Source organism: Oncorhynchus tshawytscha, linkage group LG28 (genome assembly GCF_018296145.1).
Source record: "Oncorhynchus tshawytscha isolate Ot180627B linkage group LG28, Otsh_v2.0, whole genome shotgun sequence".
Taxonomy (NCBI): Eukaryota; Metazoa; Chordata; class Actinopteri; order Salmoniformes; family Salmonidae; genus Oncorhynchus; species Oncorhynchus tshawytscha.
The window spans coordinates 28,820,526-28,835,977 of NC_056456.1; the positions used below are offsets into that span (position 1 = coordinate 28,820,526).

The following is a 15,452-nucleotide window of genomic DNA, read 5'->3' on the forward strand; positions in this document are numbered from 1 at the left end:
TGGACGGGATTTGGAAAGGCACACATATAAGGTCCCATAGTTGACAGAACATGTCAGAGCAAAAACCAGGCCATGCGGTCAAAGTAACTGTCCGTAGAGCTCCGAGACAGGATTGTGTCAAGCACAGATCTGGGCTAAAGTACCAAAAAAATTCTGCAGCATTGAAGGTCCCCAAGAACACAGTGGCCTCCATCATCCTTAAATGGAAGAAGTTTGGAACTACCAAGACTCTTGCTAGAGCTGGCCGCTCGGCCAAACTGAGCAATCGTGGGAGAAGGGCCTTGGTCAGGGAGCTGACCAAGAACCCGGTGGTCACTCTGACAGAGCTCCTCTGTGGAGATGGGAGAACCTTCCAGAAGGACAACCAGGAATGGCTTCCGGACAAGTCTCTAAATGTCCTTGAGTGGCCCAGGCAGAGCCCAATCGAACATCTCTGGAGAGACCTGAAAATAGCTGTGCAGCGACGCTCCCCATCCAACCTGACAGTGCTTGAGAGGATATGCAGAGAATAATGGGAGAAACTCCCCAAATACAGGTGCGCCAAGCTTGTAGCGTCATACCCAAAAAGGTTTGAGGGTGTAATCACTGCCAAAGGTGCTTCAGCAAAGTAATGAGTGAAGGGTCTGAATACTTATGTAAATGTGATATTTCAACAAAACTTTTTTTTTTTAAACATTTGCTAAAGTTTCTAAAACTTGTTTTTGCTTTGTCATTATGGGGTATTGTGTGTAGATTGGGGGGGGGGGACAATTTAACACATTTTAGATTAAGACTGTAACGTAACAAAGTGGAAAAAGTCAAGGGGTCTGAATACTTTCCAAATGCACTGTACCCCCCCAGTTCTTCTAGTAAATAAACATAACTGCTTGCGTGAATAGAGCTGGATAAGGTGATGTGCTGGCAGGCAACAGCATTGTAAAGAAGTGTCTGTGTTGAACAAACTGTCCCAAAACAGCCTCCCTCTCCAATCCCATTAGCAATATTTGTCAGCAGCCGTTAGGCCTGCTGATGGTGGGATCACATTTACGGAGTGTGTGTGTGTGTGTGTCCACCCACTGTGAATGTGTAAGTGTGTGGAGGAGAGGGGAGGTTTGTGTGTGAGAAAAGATGGTCAGTATTCTCTCCTAAAGAATACTGACCATCTCTCTCACACAGTAGAATCTATGGTTGTAGCTCACCACTAACACATCTAGGCAAGGACTTGATGATCAGTTGAATCAGGTTGTTAAACATCTGTGGAGTTTAAATGAAGACTCTATGCATGCTATATAAAGCCTTTGTTTGTGGGACCAAGCCTGAACACCACATGAGACTAAGTTTAAAATGGGTCTGAGTGTGTGTGTGTTTTTCTTGTACTAATAGAGACTACGGTGTTTGTGTGTGTTTCTATCTCTGTCATTCTATCTCTATAGGAAATATAAAATTCAATAGACTTACACTCAGCCCCAAATACTTTTCCTGTTGAGTAAAATTAATATTTTATTCTAATCAGTTTTCCGACTGAAAAATGTTAGGTTTATTTACACGGTGGGATGGTCAAGATGTAACGGGATAGCTGAAGTGTACAGGTACAGCAGACCTATTCTGTAACAGATCTATTGTGTCTTTTGGCTGAAGACACAGCGCTGGCTGCCGTCTATCTCCATATCTCCTCAGAGTAACACATCTTCCAAGCCTTGTATTGACATTGGAAAGTATTGGCAGTTGATAACTGTCGCTGCAATTCTTGAGTTTTTCACTTAAAGACAGTGTTGGGAGTTTGTGGGCGACCCCTAGAGTCTGAACATCTTTTACTGTCACTTTGAGCTCAAGCTTTTTCCCATCTTGCTTTTGGAGAGAGTGCAGACCAACGTTGAAGCAGAAAGAAACCTAGAAAGTTGTAAAGTATATGTTTACTACTAAAGGAGAATCGAGTGCTTAGATGATCAGTGTGATGAACCAGAAGGGAATTGGAATGTCTTTTTCCTTTGACATTTGTGAATGGAGAATCCTGACTGGTTTTGTGCTCCCCTTTTTGATGTGTGCACTGCATTCTGATTCTACAGCAACATCGCCATCTACAGCCATTTTCTACAAACTACTTTGCCATCTAATAGAGCCTCATCTACAGCTTCTAGAATCATCATCGTCGCCTCATTTTAATAGAGGGACATTTTGACTGGTACATCGTGGGAGGAACTGATCTGATATGAGTGCACTCACATTTTATTATTACTGTATTGGACAAAACTATTGTTGTGAATGAATGTGCATTGAAAACAAACTATTTCAACAGTAGATTAATTGAAACATTTGTCACGGAGTCCTTGCCGTATTCTTCCTTTAGTAGATATGACATGTTTTCCCTTGCCTTTATGAGATAACATTGCTTTAGATCGCAGTCCCCTTTTGTACCGCAATAGACTGTATGCACATTGTACATAGTAACACTAAAGTAGTTCCTACAGTGTGTTGCACAATATTTTTGGGGAAATAAAGGTATTTTATATTCTCTGCTACCCCAAAACCTAAGACTTTCTGGCCTAAAATCTTACCAACTCTTCTACACACCTTCATGTAAAAGGGGTGAGCCCATCCCTCTATCCAAAAGCACCTCTCTGGGCCTGCAGCCATCCCCAAACTACCATCCCCAAAGACCAGCCCCCTTCAATCCCCCTGAGAGGAGAAACCTGGGAGTGTCGTGTTGTGGTAACAACATGCAGATAGATGGTTTTAACCATGTTCAGAGAACCACACACAGAGATGAGAGGGAATGGGCTCCATCCCCCCAGGGAGATGTGGTGCAAGCACATATTCAGTCTCAACCAATATTTGGAAGGAAGGATGGAGTAAATCTGTAAACACATGGAACCATTTGGGGGAAATTAGGAGACATGCTATGGGTATCTTTTCATTATAGTGAATGTACCATGAGTTTACAATGACAACCTGACATATTGTGGCTCTGAATCTTCTCCTGTCTGTTGCAGATTTGTGTACAAGACCTTGGCAGATGGTAGATTTGCAAACCCTATTAAAGTCAACTGCCAGTTGAATGACTCAACACTCAGAGACTGTCGTTATTTGGGGGTTTGCAAACATCTGAGTCTTGAGAATTAGCGATGGCTCAAAGCTGATCTAACCCCCGTTGTGCGGCTCAAAGCTGATCCAACCACCGTTGTGCGGCTCAAAGCTGATCCAACCACCGTTGTGCGGCTCAAAGCTGATCCAACCCCCGTTGTGCGGCTCAAAGCTGATCCAACCCCGTTGTGCGGCTCAAAGCTGACCCAACCCCGTTGTGCGGCTCAAAGCTGATCCAACCCCCCAAAGCTGTTGTGCGGCTCAAAGCTGATCCAACCCCCGTTGTGCGGCTCAAAGCTGACCCAACCCCCGTTGTGCGGCTCAAAGCTGACTGTCATTTTTATTGTCAAAACATTTGTGGTCTTCATCCACTCTCAATCAGTTTAGATCCAACAAAGTGATTGAGGAAGATGCTTTACATCACCACAGTTTAAGTAGTAGTAGTAACATTGTGGACTTCATTGTAGTTTGTAATGAGTTTTGATTTGGCATGTGCAGTACTTCTCTCTCTACATGCTGCATTGGTCATTCAGCTATACTGTACGTAGTTCTTATTCTGTCTCAATTTGTCGCAACAATACCATTATTTAACTGAACATGGGCCCCTAGCCATGTCAGTGCAGTCATCACCAAATGTCTGGGTGCCTACTTACTGCCTAGTACGTAACACACTGACCATCATGTGTTTGGGGCCTGGGGGTGAGAAAACAAAAGGATTTTCTGCCTCTCCCAGACCCAGCAATGAATTTGAGCTCTCAGCTGATGTGGGGTTTTTCTGTTGGCCTTTGATTTATTTTTAAGGAAGAGAATGGAATGTTAGGCTAATGCGGTTATGAGAATGAAGGATTCTGTTGGGTCGAACATTCCAAACACGCCGCTGTTATGGATGTGCTCATTCTGGTCAAAGGACACTATGCATCTCCTGTGTTGATCAACCCCGGCCAACAGCTCTGCACCCCCCCCCTCTTCTCCTTCATCCAAATCCAGACAGCTGATGTTCTGAAAAGAGCTGCAAAATCTAGATCCTTACAAATCAGCTGGGCTAGACAATCTGGACCCTCTCTTGCTAAAATGATCTGCCTCCATTGTTGCAACCCCTATGACTAGTCTGTTCAACTTCTCTTTCGTATCGTCTGAGATTCCTAAAGATTGGAAAGCGTTTTCTTATCAGCGGACTCAACAGCTTTGGTTTCTCTAATGACTACCTCGCCTGGTTCACCAACTACTTCTCAGACAGAGTTCAGTGTGTCAAATCGGAGGGCCTGTTGTCCGGACCTCTGGCAGTCTCAGAGGGTGCTCAGGGTTCAATTCTCGGGCCAACTCTTTTCTCTGTACATATCAACGATGTCGCTCTTGCAGCTGGCGATTCTCTGATCTGCCTCTACGCAGACGACACCATTCTGTATACATCTGGCCCTTCTTTGGACACTGTTAACAAACCTCCAAATGAGCTTCAGCTTCATACAACTCTCCTTCCGTGGATTCCAACTGCTCTTAAATGCTAGTAAAATTAAATGCATGCTCTTCAACTAATCGCTGCCCGCTCCCACCCACCCCACCAGCATTACTACAGTTCTGACTTTGAATATGTGGACAACTAAAAATACCTAGGTGTCTGGCTAGACTGTAAAATCTCCTTCAAGACTCACATTTAAGCATCTTCAATCCAAGGTTAAATCTAGAATCAGCTTCTTATTTCGCAACAAAGCGTTGTTTGTTGCGATGTTTTTTTAAATATTTATTTTTTAGTTATTTCACCTTTTATTTAACCAGGTAAGCTAGTTGAGAATAAGTTCTCATTTACAACTGCATCCTGGCCAAGATAAAGCAAACCAGTGCGACACAAACAACAACACAGAGTTACACATGGAATAAACAAGCGTACAGTCAATAACACAATAGAAAAAAAAGAAACCCTCTTAAAACTGACTATCCTACCGATCCTTGACTTCGGTGATGTCATTTACAAAATAGCCTCCAACCCTCTACTCAGCAAATTGGATGCTGTCTATCAGTGCCATCCGGTTTGTCACCAAAGCCCCATATACTACCCACCACTGCGACTTGTATGCTCTCGTTGGCTGGCCCTCGCTTCATATTCGTCGCCAAACCCACTGGCTCCAGGTCATATATAAGTCTTTGCTAGGTAAAGCTCCGCCTTATCTTAGCTCACTGGTCACCATAGCAACACCCACCCGTAGCACGCGCTCCAGACGGTATATTTCACTGGTCATCCCCAAAGCCAACACCTCCTTTGACCGCCTTTCCTTCCAGTTCTCTGCTTCCAATGACTGGAACAATTTGCAAAAATAACTGAAGTTGGAGACTTATCTCCCTCACTAACTTTAAGCATCAGCTTAAAGCAGCTCACCGATCGCTGCAGGTGTACACAGCCCATCTGTAAATAGCCCATTAAACTACCTACCTCATCCCCATATAGTTTTTATTTACTTTTTTTGCTCTTTTGCACACCAGTATTTCTACTTGCACATCATCATCTGCACATCGATCACTCCAGTGTTAATTTGCTAAATCGTAATTACTTCGCTACTATTGTCTATTTATTGCCTTACTTCAATTGCGCACACTGTATACATATTTGTCTATTGTTTGTTTATTCCATGTGTAACTCTGTGTCGCACTGCTTTGCTTTATCTTGGCCAGGTCGCAGTTGTAAATGAGAACTTGTTCTCAACTGGCCTACCTGGTTAAATAAAGGTGAAATAAAAACATCTTGATAAGATCCATGGATAATATACGTTTAATAAAGAGGTAGTCTGTTAAGGAGAAAGACATGGCAAATGGTATTTATTAGGAGGAATTGGCTTCCTCAGACAGAGGAAGAGGGGGAGAGAGAATGAGGTGTGTGTGTGGACTTATCTGACTTAGTGACTTTTGCTTTGAGTAATTGAATCAAAACTGTAGGTCACTGACTGTAAACATGCGTATTATATCATCCATTCTCTGGTTGAATGTCAGGTGAAAAACTACTGAACTCTGTGCTGACATCATATACATACACTACAAACTCACTCTACAACCCCCCACCAAACAACCCTGCACCAAACAACGAGTGTTGCAGAGCAGACGGGACAAAAGGCCCCTACAGCTGTTTGGTTGGCATAGCCCTGTTGTGAGGGGGGGTTAAGACTGTAGCCTAGTAGTCCAGGGGGTGATTATAGTCATTTGTATTGGCTTGAGGAGAGTCTGGTATTTACTGGTATTACTGTGTATAGTACTGGCTCTGACCCCTCCTGCTCCTTAATTACGGTATGGTGGTGTGTGTGTGTGTGTGTGTGTGTGTGGTGTGTGTGTGTGTATGACTGCAGACAGTGTGGTGGCAGACTGCGGCCTCATATGTATGGGCCCTGCCACTGACTCACCCACTTCTAATGAGTTTCCTTTTGTCATGCTGTTTTACACAGTCCTCTGTCTCCCATAACATTCATAGTCATATAATCCTCTCATGTTTACATTATAATATAGGCGATCTAGAGGGTCCTTTAGCTCTAAGGTCTAGCCGTGACCATATCTATGGAGGAAATGGGGCCTGGGAGAGTTTCTGTTCATTCAGATGTCCTGCTGTGGATGACCCTGCAGTGTTTCCCCTATGTATTTTCATGTAGGCGTGTTGCAGAGGCCCCCGAATCTGCATCCGGGGCTAACCAAACAAATGTATTCCATTGAAGAAAAATGTAAGTGGGGTCAATGGGCAAAGTAGCCCTCCTAATTTATAATAAGGGGAAACACTGTCCCTCCGTATTAACCACTAGGGACTACAATGGTTTGGTTTATTCTCCTGGAGTGTCTTACCTTTTAGATGATGAAATGGGTCCCTACGGTTACCCCGCGGCCACTGCTGTGTTTCGGCTGGAGCTGGGAGTCTGTCATTGCTCAATTGAATTATGTAAATATTCCTTTGCAGATTGCTGTGGGAGTCCCCAGACCCCTAATGTGATTATATTACTAAATAGAGGGAAGCAGGCTCGCCTCAGGTCTTTTTGTGTGTGACGGGTCAGGATATAAACTAGTAGTGTGTTTCTATGCTGTACGGCAGGGGGATTGGGAGTGAGGTTTTGGATCTCAATCTAGTCTGGACTATAGTCCCCTCTCACCCAATCTCGTTTGTATAATTAGTGATTCGGGTGGATAAAGTTGGAGATATTGGATTCAGGCATGTGTATATGAAACAATTATTACTGATATGATGAGAAGTGTGGGTGTGGAGAAAGTCACATGTTGTTTGCAGATTGTGATTACATTTTGTTGTAGTAAAAACCCTCCTAATTTCAGTGATTGAGGGGATTCACAAATTAAAAACAGTAGCATCCAAAGCTGCCTCTGATAATTACATTTCCATAGTAACAATTTGAGGTACCACAACCCTGTTCAATCCAGAAACAAAAGCAAAACCCACAACAAAATGGTTTGCCCTGATCCATGACCCCATCACACCCTCCGTCCAGGCAGTGCCACCACTTGAAAATGACAAAGTAAACTACAAATTGTCCCTTTTTAAAAGGAACTCATTAGTCTACTCGTATCTGTAGTAAGCCAGACATTAGGGTGTGTTTTTGGTTTGACTGAGGCAGTCCAGGTGTCTGCTCTGCATCGCTCCCCCAGACTCCTCTCCCTCAGTAATGTGTGACATGTCGCAGGCAGCGCTGCCTCAAGATCAAAGCAGACACACATACACATACGGTGGGGCTATAAAGCTGGTTTGTCACTGCAATTTCCCTGTCATCAGTGGGCACACAAACAGCCCTCTCCCTGATGCCACTGTAATGATTTTTTATTTATGACAGCCCAAAATTCCACTTCATTATTTTTTTTCTGTGAAGTTCCCTGAGGTTCTGGTCAAGGCTGAGTGCTTCAGTCTATACTTCACTGCACTCTCTATTTCACTCTACACTCTGTCATTCCCTTTCTCTGTCTTTCTGGCCCTCTGTCTCTCGTGTGTGTGTGGTGAAAAAAAGCACACCACTGATGGTGGTGTCAGCACTTTCTCGTGTGTGTGTCTGAGGGAGAGGAGGAGAGAGAGAGTGAGTTGGAATAGTCTGACTCCTCTCACTGACAGACATCTTATCCTTCATAACTCTTCTGATGTTAGAGCAAAATGTACTGTGTGCTTTTCTACTCAGTCTTTCTTCCTTTGACTAACACCATATTTCTGTGTGTGTGTGCTTGCATCTGCATGTATTCCTTTGTGTGTGTGTGTGTGTGTGTGTGTGTGTGTGTGTGTGTTTTTATATAGTGTTCCCCTCAACAGACAAGTACATGCATGTCTCCCAGCTCTTCATGTTGTTATGACCTGATGTCACCTGATCTCCTAACGCAATTGGTCCGTCTGTGTTTCAGATCTGCTGCCTCCAGTCGGGCAAACAAAGGAGGGGAGAAGAGGCTGATCCTTCCCACAATCCTTCAGTCACTGGGCCTACTGATCCAGACCACTGCTCTGCCTTCTCACTCCCCTCTCCCCCCCACCCTAAGGCAGGCAAGCTGTGGGGCAGTAGGATCAGGGCAGCAGTAAGGGCTGATTGATGCTCTGTGGGGATGAGACCTGGCTGCTGAAGGCCAGTGGAGACGGCTCCCATTCTCCGCTCGCCTGGCTTTATGTGCGTGTCTGCAGGCTGCCCTACGCGCAGCAGCAGCAGCAGAGCCACCCCCCACGTCAGTCACGGTGGCCACCCCGAGCCATCCAGACATGCCCACCGAGACCCTGCCGTCGCTGGCAGATAGCAAACCCACCGTCCCTGGGGCGGCCTTTGTCTCCGCTGTCCCCCTGCGCATACTCAACAAGGGACCCGAGTACTTCCGGCGCCAGGTGGAGACCAACCCTAAGCGGCTGAGCGCCGTGGAGCGGTTGGAGGCGGACAAGTCCAAGTACGTGAAGAGCCAGGAGGTCATCAACGCCAAGCAGGAGCCTGTCAAGCCCCAGCTGCTGGCCAAGCCACCTGTCTGCCCTGCCGTGGCCAAGAGAGGGGCGAATGGTGGCGGTTGTGGTGGGGTGGCCCTCAAGACATTCAATAACAACTCCAAGTCGGACACGTGCGCCACCACCAGCAAACGGGAGAACCTTAACCTGGAGATCCTCAAGAACCTCCTGAACAGCTCCGGCTCGGTCTCTGAGGGCCACGCTAAGAGCGCTACTCTAAAACCTGGGGCCAGGAGCTTGGCCCCCCACCGCTCCACCCCCACACCCACCACAGACTGCACTGAGCCCACCAGCCTCCGTTCCGTCGCCAAGTCCCTCAAGGTGCCTCCGCCTGCACCTGGCCGACAGAGCCCCCAGGGGGGGAACCTGAACCTCAGCCGCCGGCTGCTGGAGGAGCGGGGCGAGGGCAATCACTCACCCCTCCATGCCTCCCACAGCTCCTCCGACATCCGCAGGCTGTGCAACGGTAAGCCTCTAAGGGCGGCCCGAAGCAGCAGCAGCTCCGCACCTCCCTTACCCCCCAAGCCCAGTACCAAAGTCCTGGCCCCCCTCTGCGACAATGCCCCTCAGTCCCCTGAGAGGGAGCCTCCGCCGCCCTCCTCTGCCACCCCAGATGAGCAGTTGGAGCTAGAGTTGGGGAGCTCGTTGGCCCGCCGGCCCTCTCTGCACCGCTCCAAGTCGGACCTGAGCGACCGGTATGCGCGGGCAGGCGCCGACGTGGAACGCTTCTTTAACTACTGTGGGCTGGACCCTGAGGAGCTGGAGAGCGTGGGCGTGGAGAGCTTTGCCCGCGCCAACTCCGACATAATCTCCCTCAACTTCCGCAGCGCTAGCATGATCAGCTCGGACTGTGACCAATCACGGCATAGCAACGAGGACATGACGGACGAGGAGGAAGACGTGAGCGAACGCGTGCCGTATGGAATCTCGGCCGTGGAACGAAACGCCCGCGTCATCAAATGGCTGTACAGCATCAAACAGGCGCGCGAGTCGCAGAAAGTGTCTCATGTCTAAAAGAGAAGGAAGAAACAAACTATTAGATGGTCCTTGCAACAAAACAAAAAAAGACTTCCGATGGAATGAAGGTCTTTGGACACTCTGAATCTCTGAATGTCAAAGTATTGACTGGCAAGACGCCCTTGGATGGATCTTGCGGTCGCTATTGCGTTCAGTTTTAGTTGTCCTCTGAATCTGCATGGCTCCTCCCACCCACCCGCCACTGCAGCCTCCAGCTAAAGCAACAGGTTTAGGAAAATATTGCCTTTTTCAAGATGGCAGCAGTTCAGTTCCGTCTCTTGGAGCAGCACAGCTCTCTCTCATTGTTATGCTTTCTGTCTGTTTAGACCAGCACAATGACGCCAGCTCTTTTTAGATGTCTTCTTAATGTCCTTTCTTTCTGAACAACACTGAGCCTGGAAGCCATACGGGTGTGAATGCAGCGCTTCAGTGTGTAGCCAGTCTTTAGTCTGATAATTCTGAGCTTTGAGTGTCTATAGAAAAAAACTTCCTTGAAAAAAGGGCTGTGAAAGCATGGTACAGTCCAAACCTGCTTCACCCCTTTGGTACCAGGGGAGTTTGTTTGGTACATTCCAGACCCTGCCCCCTTCCCGGGGAAACCCCATATTTATCCCCTTTTTCAGTGTTACTATGGTGATAGCATTCAGGCAGCATCATGAAATCATTCAGCATTACGTGGTTTTTGCTTCTGTTTAGTTTGTTGTCCATAACATTCTCATTGGCAGTTTGATTTTGTGGTACTTGCTTTTTTTAAAGATATGTGTAAATGCTGTAAGAAAATGTATATAATTTCAAAACTGTTAGATGTTTGTCAGAGGGCGTCTGTTAAGCTAACTTACTACATTGTTCAGTCTTCTCTCTTGGCTTGACTGTGAGACTGCGTCAAACCCAGTTCATGATCAAATTTTTATGACGTTATGATGACACACTACCTTTCAAAAGTTTGGGGTCACTTAGAAATATCCTGGTTTTTGAAAGAAAAGCTTATTTTTTTGTACATTAAAATAACATCAAATTGATCAGAAATACAGTGTAGACATGGTTAATGTTGTAAATTACCATTGTAGCTGGAAACGGCAGATTGTTAATGGAATATCTACATAGGCCCATTATCAGCAACCATCACTCCTGTGTTCCAATGGCACGTTGTGTTAGCTAATCCATATCTCAGACTGGCCAATAAAAAGAAAAGATTAAGATGGGCAAAAGAACACAGACACTGGACAGAGGAATTCTGCCTAGATGACCAGCATCCCGGAGTCGCCTCTTCGCTGTTGACGTTGAGACTGGTGTTTTGCAGGTACTATTTGATGAAGCTGCCAGTTGAGGCCTTTTGAGGCGTCTGTTTCTCAAACTAGACACTAATGTACTTGTCCTCTTGCTCAGTTGTGCACCGGGTCCTCCCACTCTTTTTATTCTGGTTAGAGCCCGTTTGTGCTGTTCTGTGAAGGGAGTAGTACACAGCATTGTACCAGATCTTCAGTTTCTTGGCAATTTCTCCCATGAAATAGCCTTAATTTCTCAGAACAAGAATAGACTGATGAGTTTCAGAAGAAAGTTCTTTGTTTCTGGCCATTTTGAGCCTGTAATCAAACCCACAAAGGCTGATGCGCCAGATACTCAACTAGTCTAAAGAAGGACCGTTTTAATGCTTCTTTAAATTAACACAACAGTTTTCAAAGGAGTTTTCTAGTGATCAATTATCCTTTTTAAAATGATAAACTTGGATTAGCTAAGACAACGTGCCACTGGAACACAGGAGTGATGGTTGCTGATAATGGGCCCCTGTACGCCTATGTAGATATTACATAAAATAAAAATCTGCCTTTTCCAGCTACAATAGTCATTTACAACATTAACAATGTCTACACTGTATTTCTGATCAATTTGATGTTATTTTAATGGACAAGTGACCCCAAACTTTTGAACAGTAGTGTACATGTTCAGTATATTGGAGTTGGAATTGTTTTGGTACTCAGTACTTCAAAATGAAGGCAATGAATTGTGTTCACTTTCATTTATTTTGCATTATTTCAATAAATGGCTTGTTTTGCCGTCTACTTCGGAAAGTTTTGAGTATTATTTCATAAAAATGTGTATGTGGACACCCATTCAAATGAGTGGGTTCTGCATTTTCAGCCACACCCGTTGCTGACAGGTGTATAAAATCGAGCACACAGACATGTGATCTCCATACACAAACATTGGCAGTAGAATGGCCTTACTGAAGAGCTCAGTGACTTTCAACATGACACTGTCATAGAATGCCACCTTTCCAAGTCAGTTCGTCAAATGTCTAGAGCTGCCCCAGTCAACTGTAAGTGCTGTTATTGTGAAGTGGAAACACCTAGGCACAACAATGGCTCAGCCGTGAAGTGGTAGGCCACACAAGCTCACAGAATGGAACTGTAGAGTGCTGAAGCGGATAGAGCGTAAAATCATCTGTCCTCGGTTTCAACACTCACTACCGAGTTCCAAACTGTCTCTGGAAGCAACATCAGCACAAGAACTGTTCGACCTTCATGAAATGGGTTTCCATGGCCGGGCAGCCGCACACATGCCTAAGATCACCTTGCAGTGGAAATGCGTTCTCTGGAGTGATCAATCACGTTTTACCATCTGGCAGTCCGAAGGACAAATCTGGGTTTGGCGGATGCCAGGAGAACGCTACCTGCCGCAATGCATAGTGCCAACTGTAAAGTTTGGTGGAGGAGGAATAATGGTCTGGGGCTGTTTTTCATGGTTCAGGCTAGACCTCTTAGTACCAATGAAGGGAAATCTTAACACTACAGCATACCATGACATTCTGTGCTTCCAACTTTGTGGCAGCAGTTTGGGAAAGGCCATTTTCCTATTTCAGCATGACAGTGCTCCCGTGCACAAAGTGAGGTCCATACAGAAATGGTTTGTCGAGAAATTTGACTGGCCTGCACAGACAGAGCCCTGACCTCAACCCCATCTAACGCCGGCTGCGAGCCAGGCCTAATCGCCCAACGTCAGTGCCTGACCTCACTAATGCTTTTGTGGCTGAATGGAAGCATGTTCCTACATGTAGTGGAAAGCCTTCCCAAAAGAGTAGAGGCTGTTATAGCAGCAAATCGGGGCCAACTCCGTATTAAGGCCCATGACTTTTGGTCTTGTAGTTTATTTGATGATAAAACGGTGCGTTTTGTTCATTTTCTGTACTACATTATGTATGGTTACTGCAGGGCATTGCATTTAAGGTTTACCATTACATCATCCATCTAACTGCTCTACAGTGCATCAATTTGACTTGCATATGCACCTAATATTTTGCTGTGCGACTTGTAATTTTTATTTAGGAACACAGTGCACCTAGAAAAATGAAAGATTCTAGCTTTATTACCTCAATTATTTTTGCATTATGCTCCTAAATGTATTTTTGTGCGCCTACACTTTTCAACGTAGATGCACACGTGCTCCTTGCAAAAAAGGGTCCGTGTACAGCACTGGCCATGTGAGTGGAGTCTATTCAGAGGACACCAATATCACCTTCCTTGGGCGGTCCTGGAAAGCGAAAACCTGTCGAGTCATTTTCCATGCTTCTGTGTATCGCTTCACTGGCTGTACAAGGAACCTGAGCTAGTGTGTAAAACTGTATGGCACTTGCAACGCCAGGATTGTAGGTTTGATTCCCGGGGCTATCCATACATACAGTGCACGCATGACTGTATGTCGCTTTGGAATAAAGCGTCTGCTCAATGGCAAATTACCATCTCCACTCTCCATGTTCCAGGTTTACCAGGCTGTGGGAAATGTTACATGAGTGATATGTCTGCAGTTTCTTTACATAATTGTCTGTCTCCGGCTCAGAGAAGAAGTGACCTAATCAGTGGCGACCCATCATTCAGGGCCGCAAACAAATATGGTATCTTTTTTGCTTTCTTGAGTAAAGCAGCTCCAAAATGCAGGTGTTTCAGCCTAGCTCAGTGCTTTCTGTGGTGGTGGGGCTGCCAGCGGAAAATACGGAGCGTAGGGGTTGGTAATGTTCTCTAGTTGCACTGTGATTGGCTCAGTGTTTTTCCACTCATGGGGACAGTAAGTCACTGCCAAATCTAAGCGCCTTGGGCGCTGCCTTAGAGTTACATTGGAAGTGCCCATCCAAGAAGGCTCAAGATCATTGGCCACAGATAAAATGACATCAAATCCCGTTATATCTAATGTAGCTTTGATTGGACTGATCATCTAAACATCATAGTTTCAAAATCTTAGCATGCAGTCATTATCATGAATCAAGTCGACAATCTACTGCCAAATCCCTTTTAATCCTTGTCATATGAAGAGAAATTATAGATAATATATCGGTGCTCATCAGCCATTGGACATAAACATTACACAACAAGTTTTTGAAATCGCATATTCAACATTGAGTGGTTTGGAAGGAATCAGTGGCTCACTGCAAGCATTGCAAAGCAATCACTAGCCGACTATTCAGTGGAGTGACTGTGTGGTCCTAAATCTGGGTTTAAGGGTCTCCTTTCCAAATTTAAAATGATAAACATTCAACATTGGCCATGCTGTCAATCCAGCATGATTTCTGCAGTGCTCAAAACGACTCTTAATTCAGATCTGGGAAATCTGACTTCGGTGAGTTGAAGACAACTGGGAACTTGGGGAAAAAAATTGCTGTGACTGGGAAAATACGTTTTGAACGGTCATCCAACTCAGAATTGGGCGTCTTTCTAGAGCCACGACCTGAAGATCACTGATGTCATCATGATTCGACATTGTTTTTTTTCAGTTGTCTTGAAAGCACCATATATCCAGACAATGCCATTCTTTGTTGACAAAGTTTGATGACAAAATTTGCCCACAAATGACTGCTGCGCCACCTTCCTGTTCAAGTGAGCACCGCACAACAAGGTGAGTCCAAAAATCTCTTGTATGCTGCTGCATAAATTATGTAATATGCCAGGGAGATATGTATACTGTAGCTAAGAAAGTAATACTAAGTGTATGTTGTGTAGTAAGGTGTTAGTAGCCCATGTGCCTCACCCTAATAATTTAGTCTATTTTCCCCTCTTAATTTTGCCTACTGTTCTGACTTGGTGGTGCACATGTAGCCTATAACCTGTTATAGAGAAATGTAATCATCGAATATTGTAAGAACTTTCATTGTCTGCTTATATGCCCAATTTATTTATCACATGGTTCTGACTTGGTGTACAGGGAGAACACTAAGAACGGCCCATGTTCTGAATTCTGTCGCTATACATTTAAAAAGTGCTGAGCAAATAGTTATATTGACTACGTCCGTCCTAGCTTAGTTTTCATTGAAATTATGGATTGCCTCTTATCCGCTTGTCATCCCCTTATGCCATAGTTTGTACATCTCAATCGTCAGTAAAACCACATTTGTTTAAGCAAGTCAGCCATATCAGCTATGTTTTTTATAAAAGGCAGTAAATGAGACAATTAA

The 15,452-nt window shown here is 45.1% G+C and overlaps 1 protein-coding gene across 1 annotated transcript in view; it reads left to right on the forward strand.

Annotated features, from left to right (window-relative positions):
• LOC112227028 (protein FAM110B-like) overlaps positions 1–11,039 on the forward strand; it is a 42,659-nt gene extending 31,620 nt beyond the window's left edge. Inside the window, exon 2 of the mRNA XM_024391805.2 lies at positions 8,419–11,039. Within this exon, the coding sequence (XP_024247573.1) occupies positions 8,765–10,009 (1,245 nt within the window). The 5' untranslated portion in view covers positions 8,419–8,764 and the 3' untranslated portion in view covers positions 10,010–11,039. The remainder of the gene's footprint in view (positions 1–8,418) is intronic.
• The last annotated feature ends 4,413 nt before the right edge of the window (positions 11,040–15,452 follow it).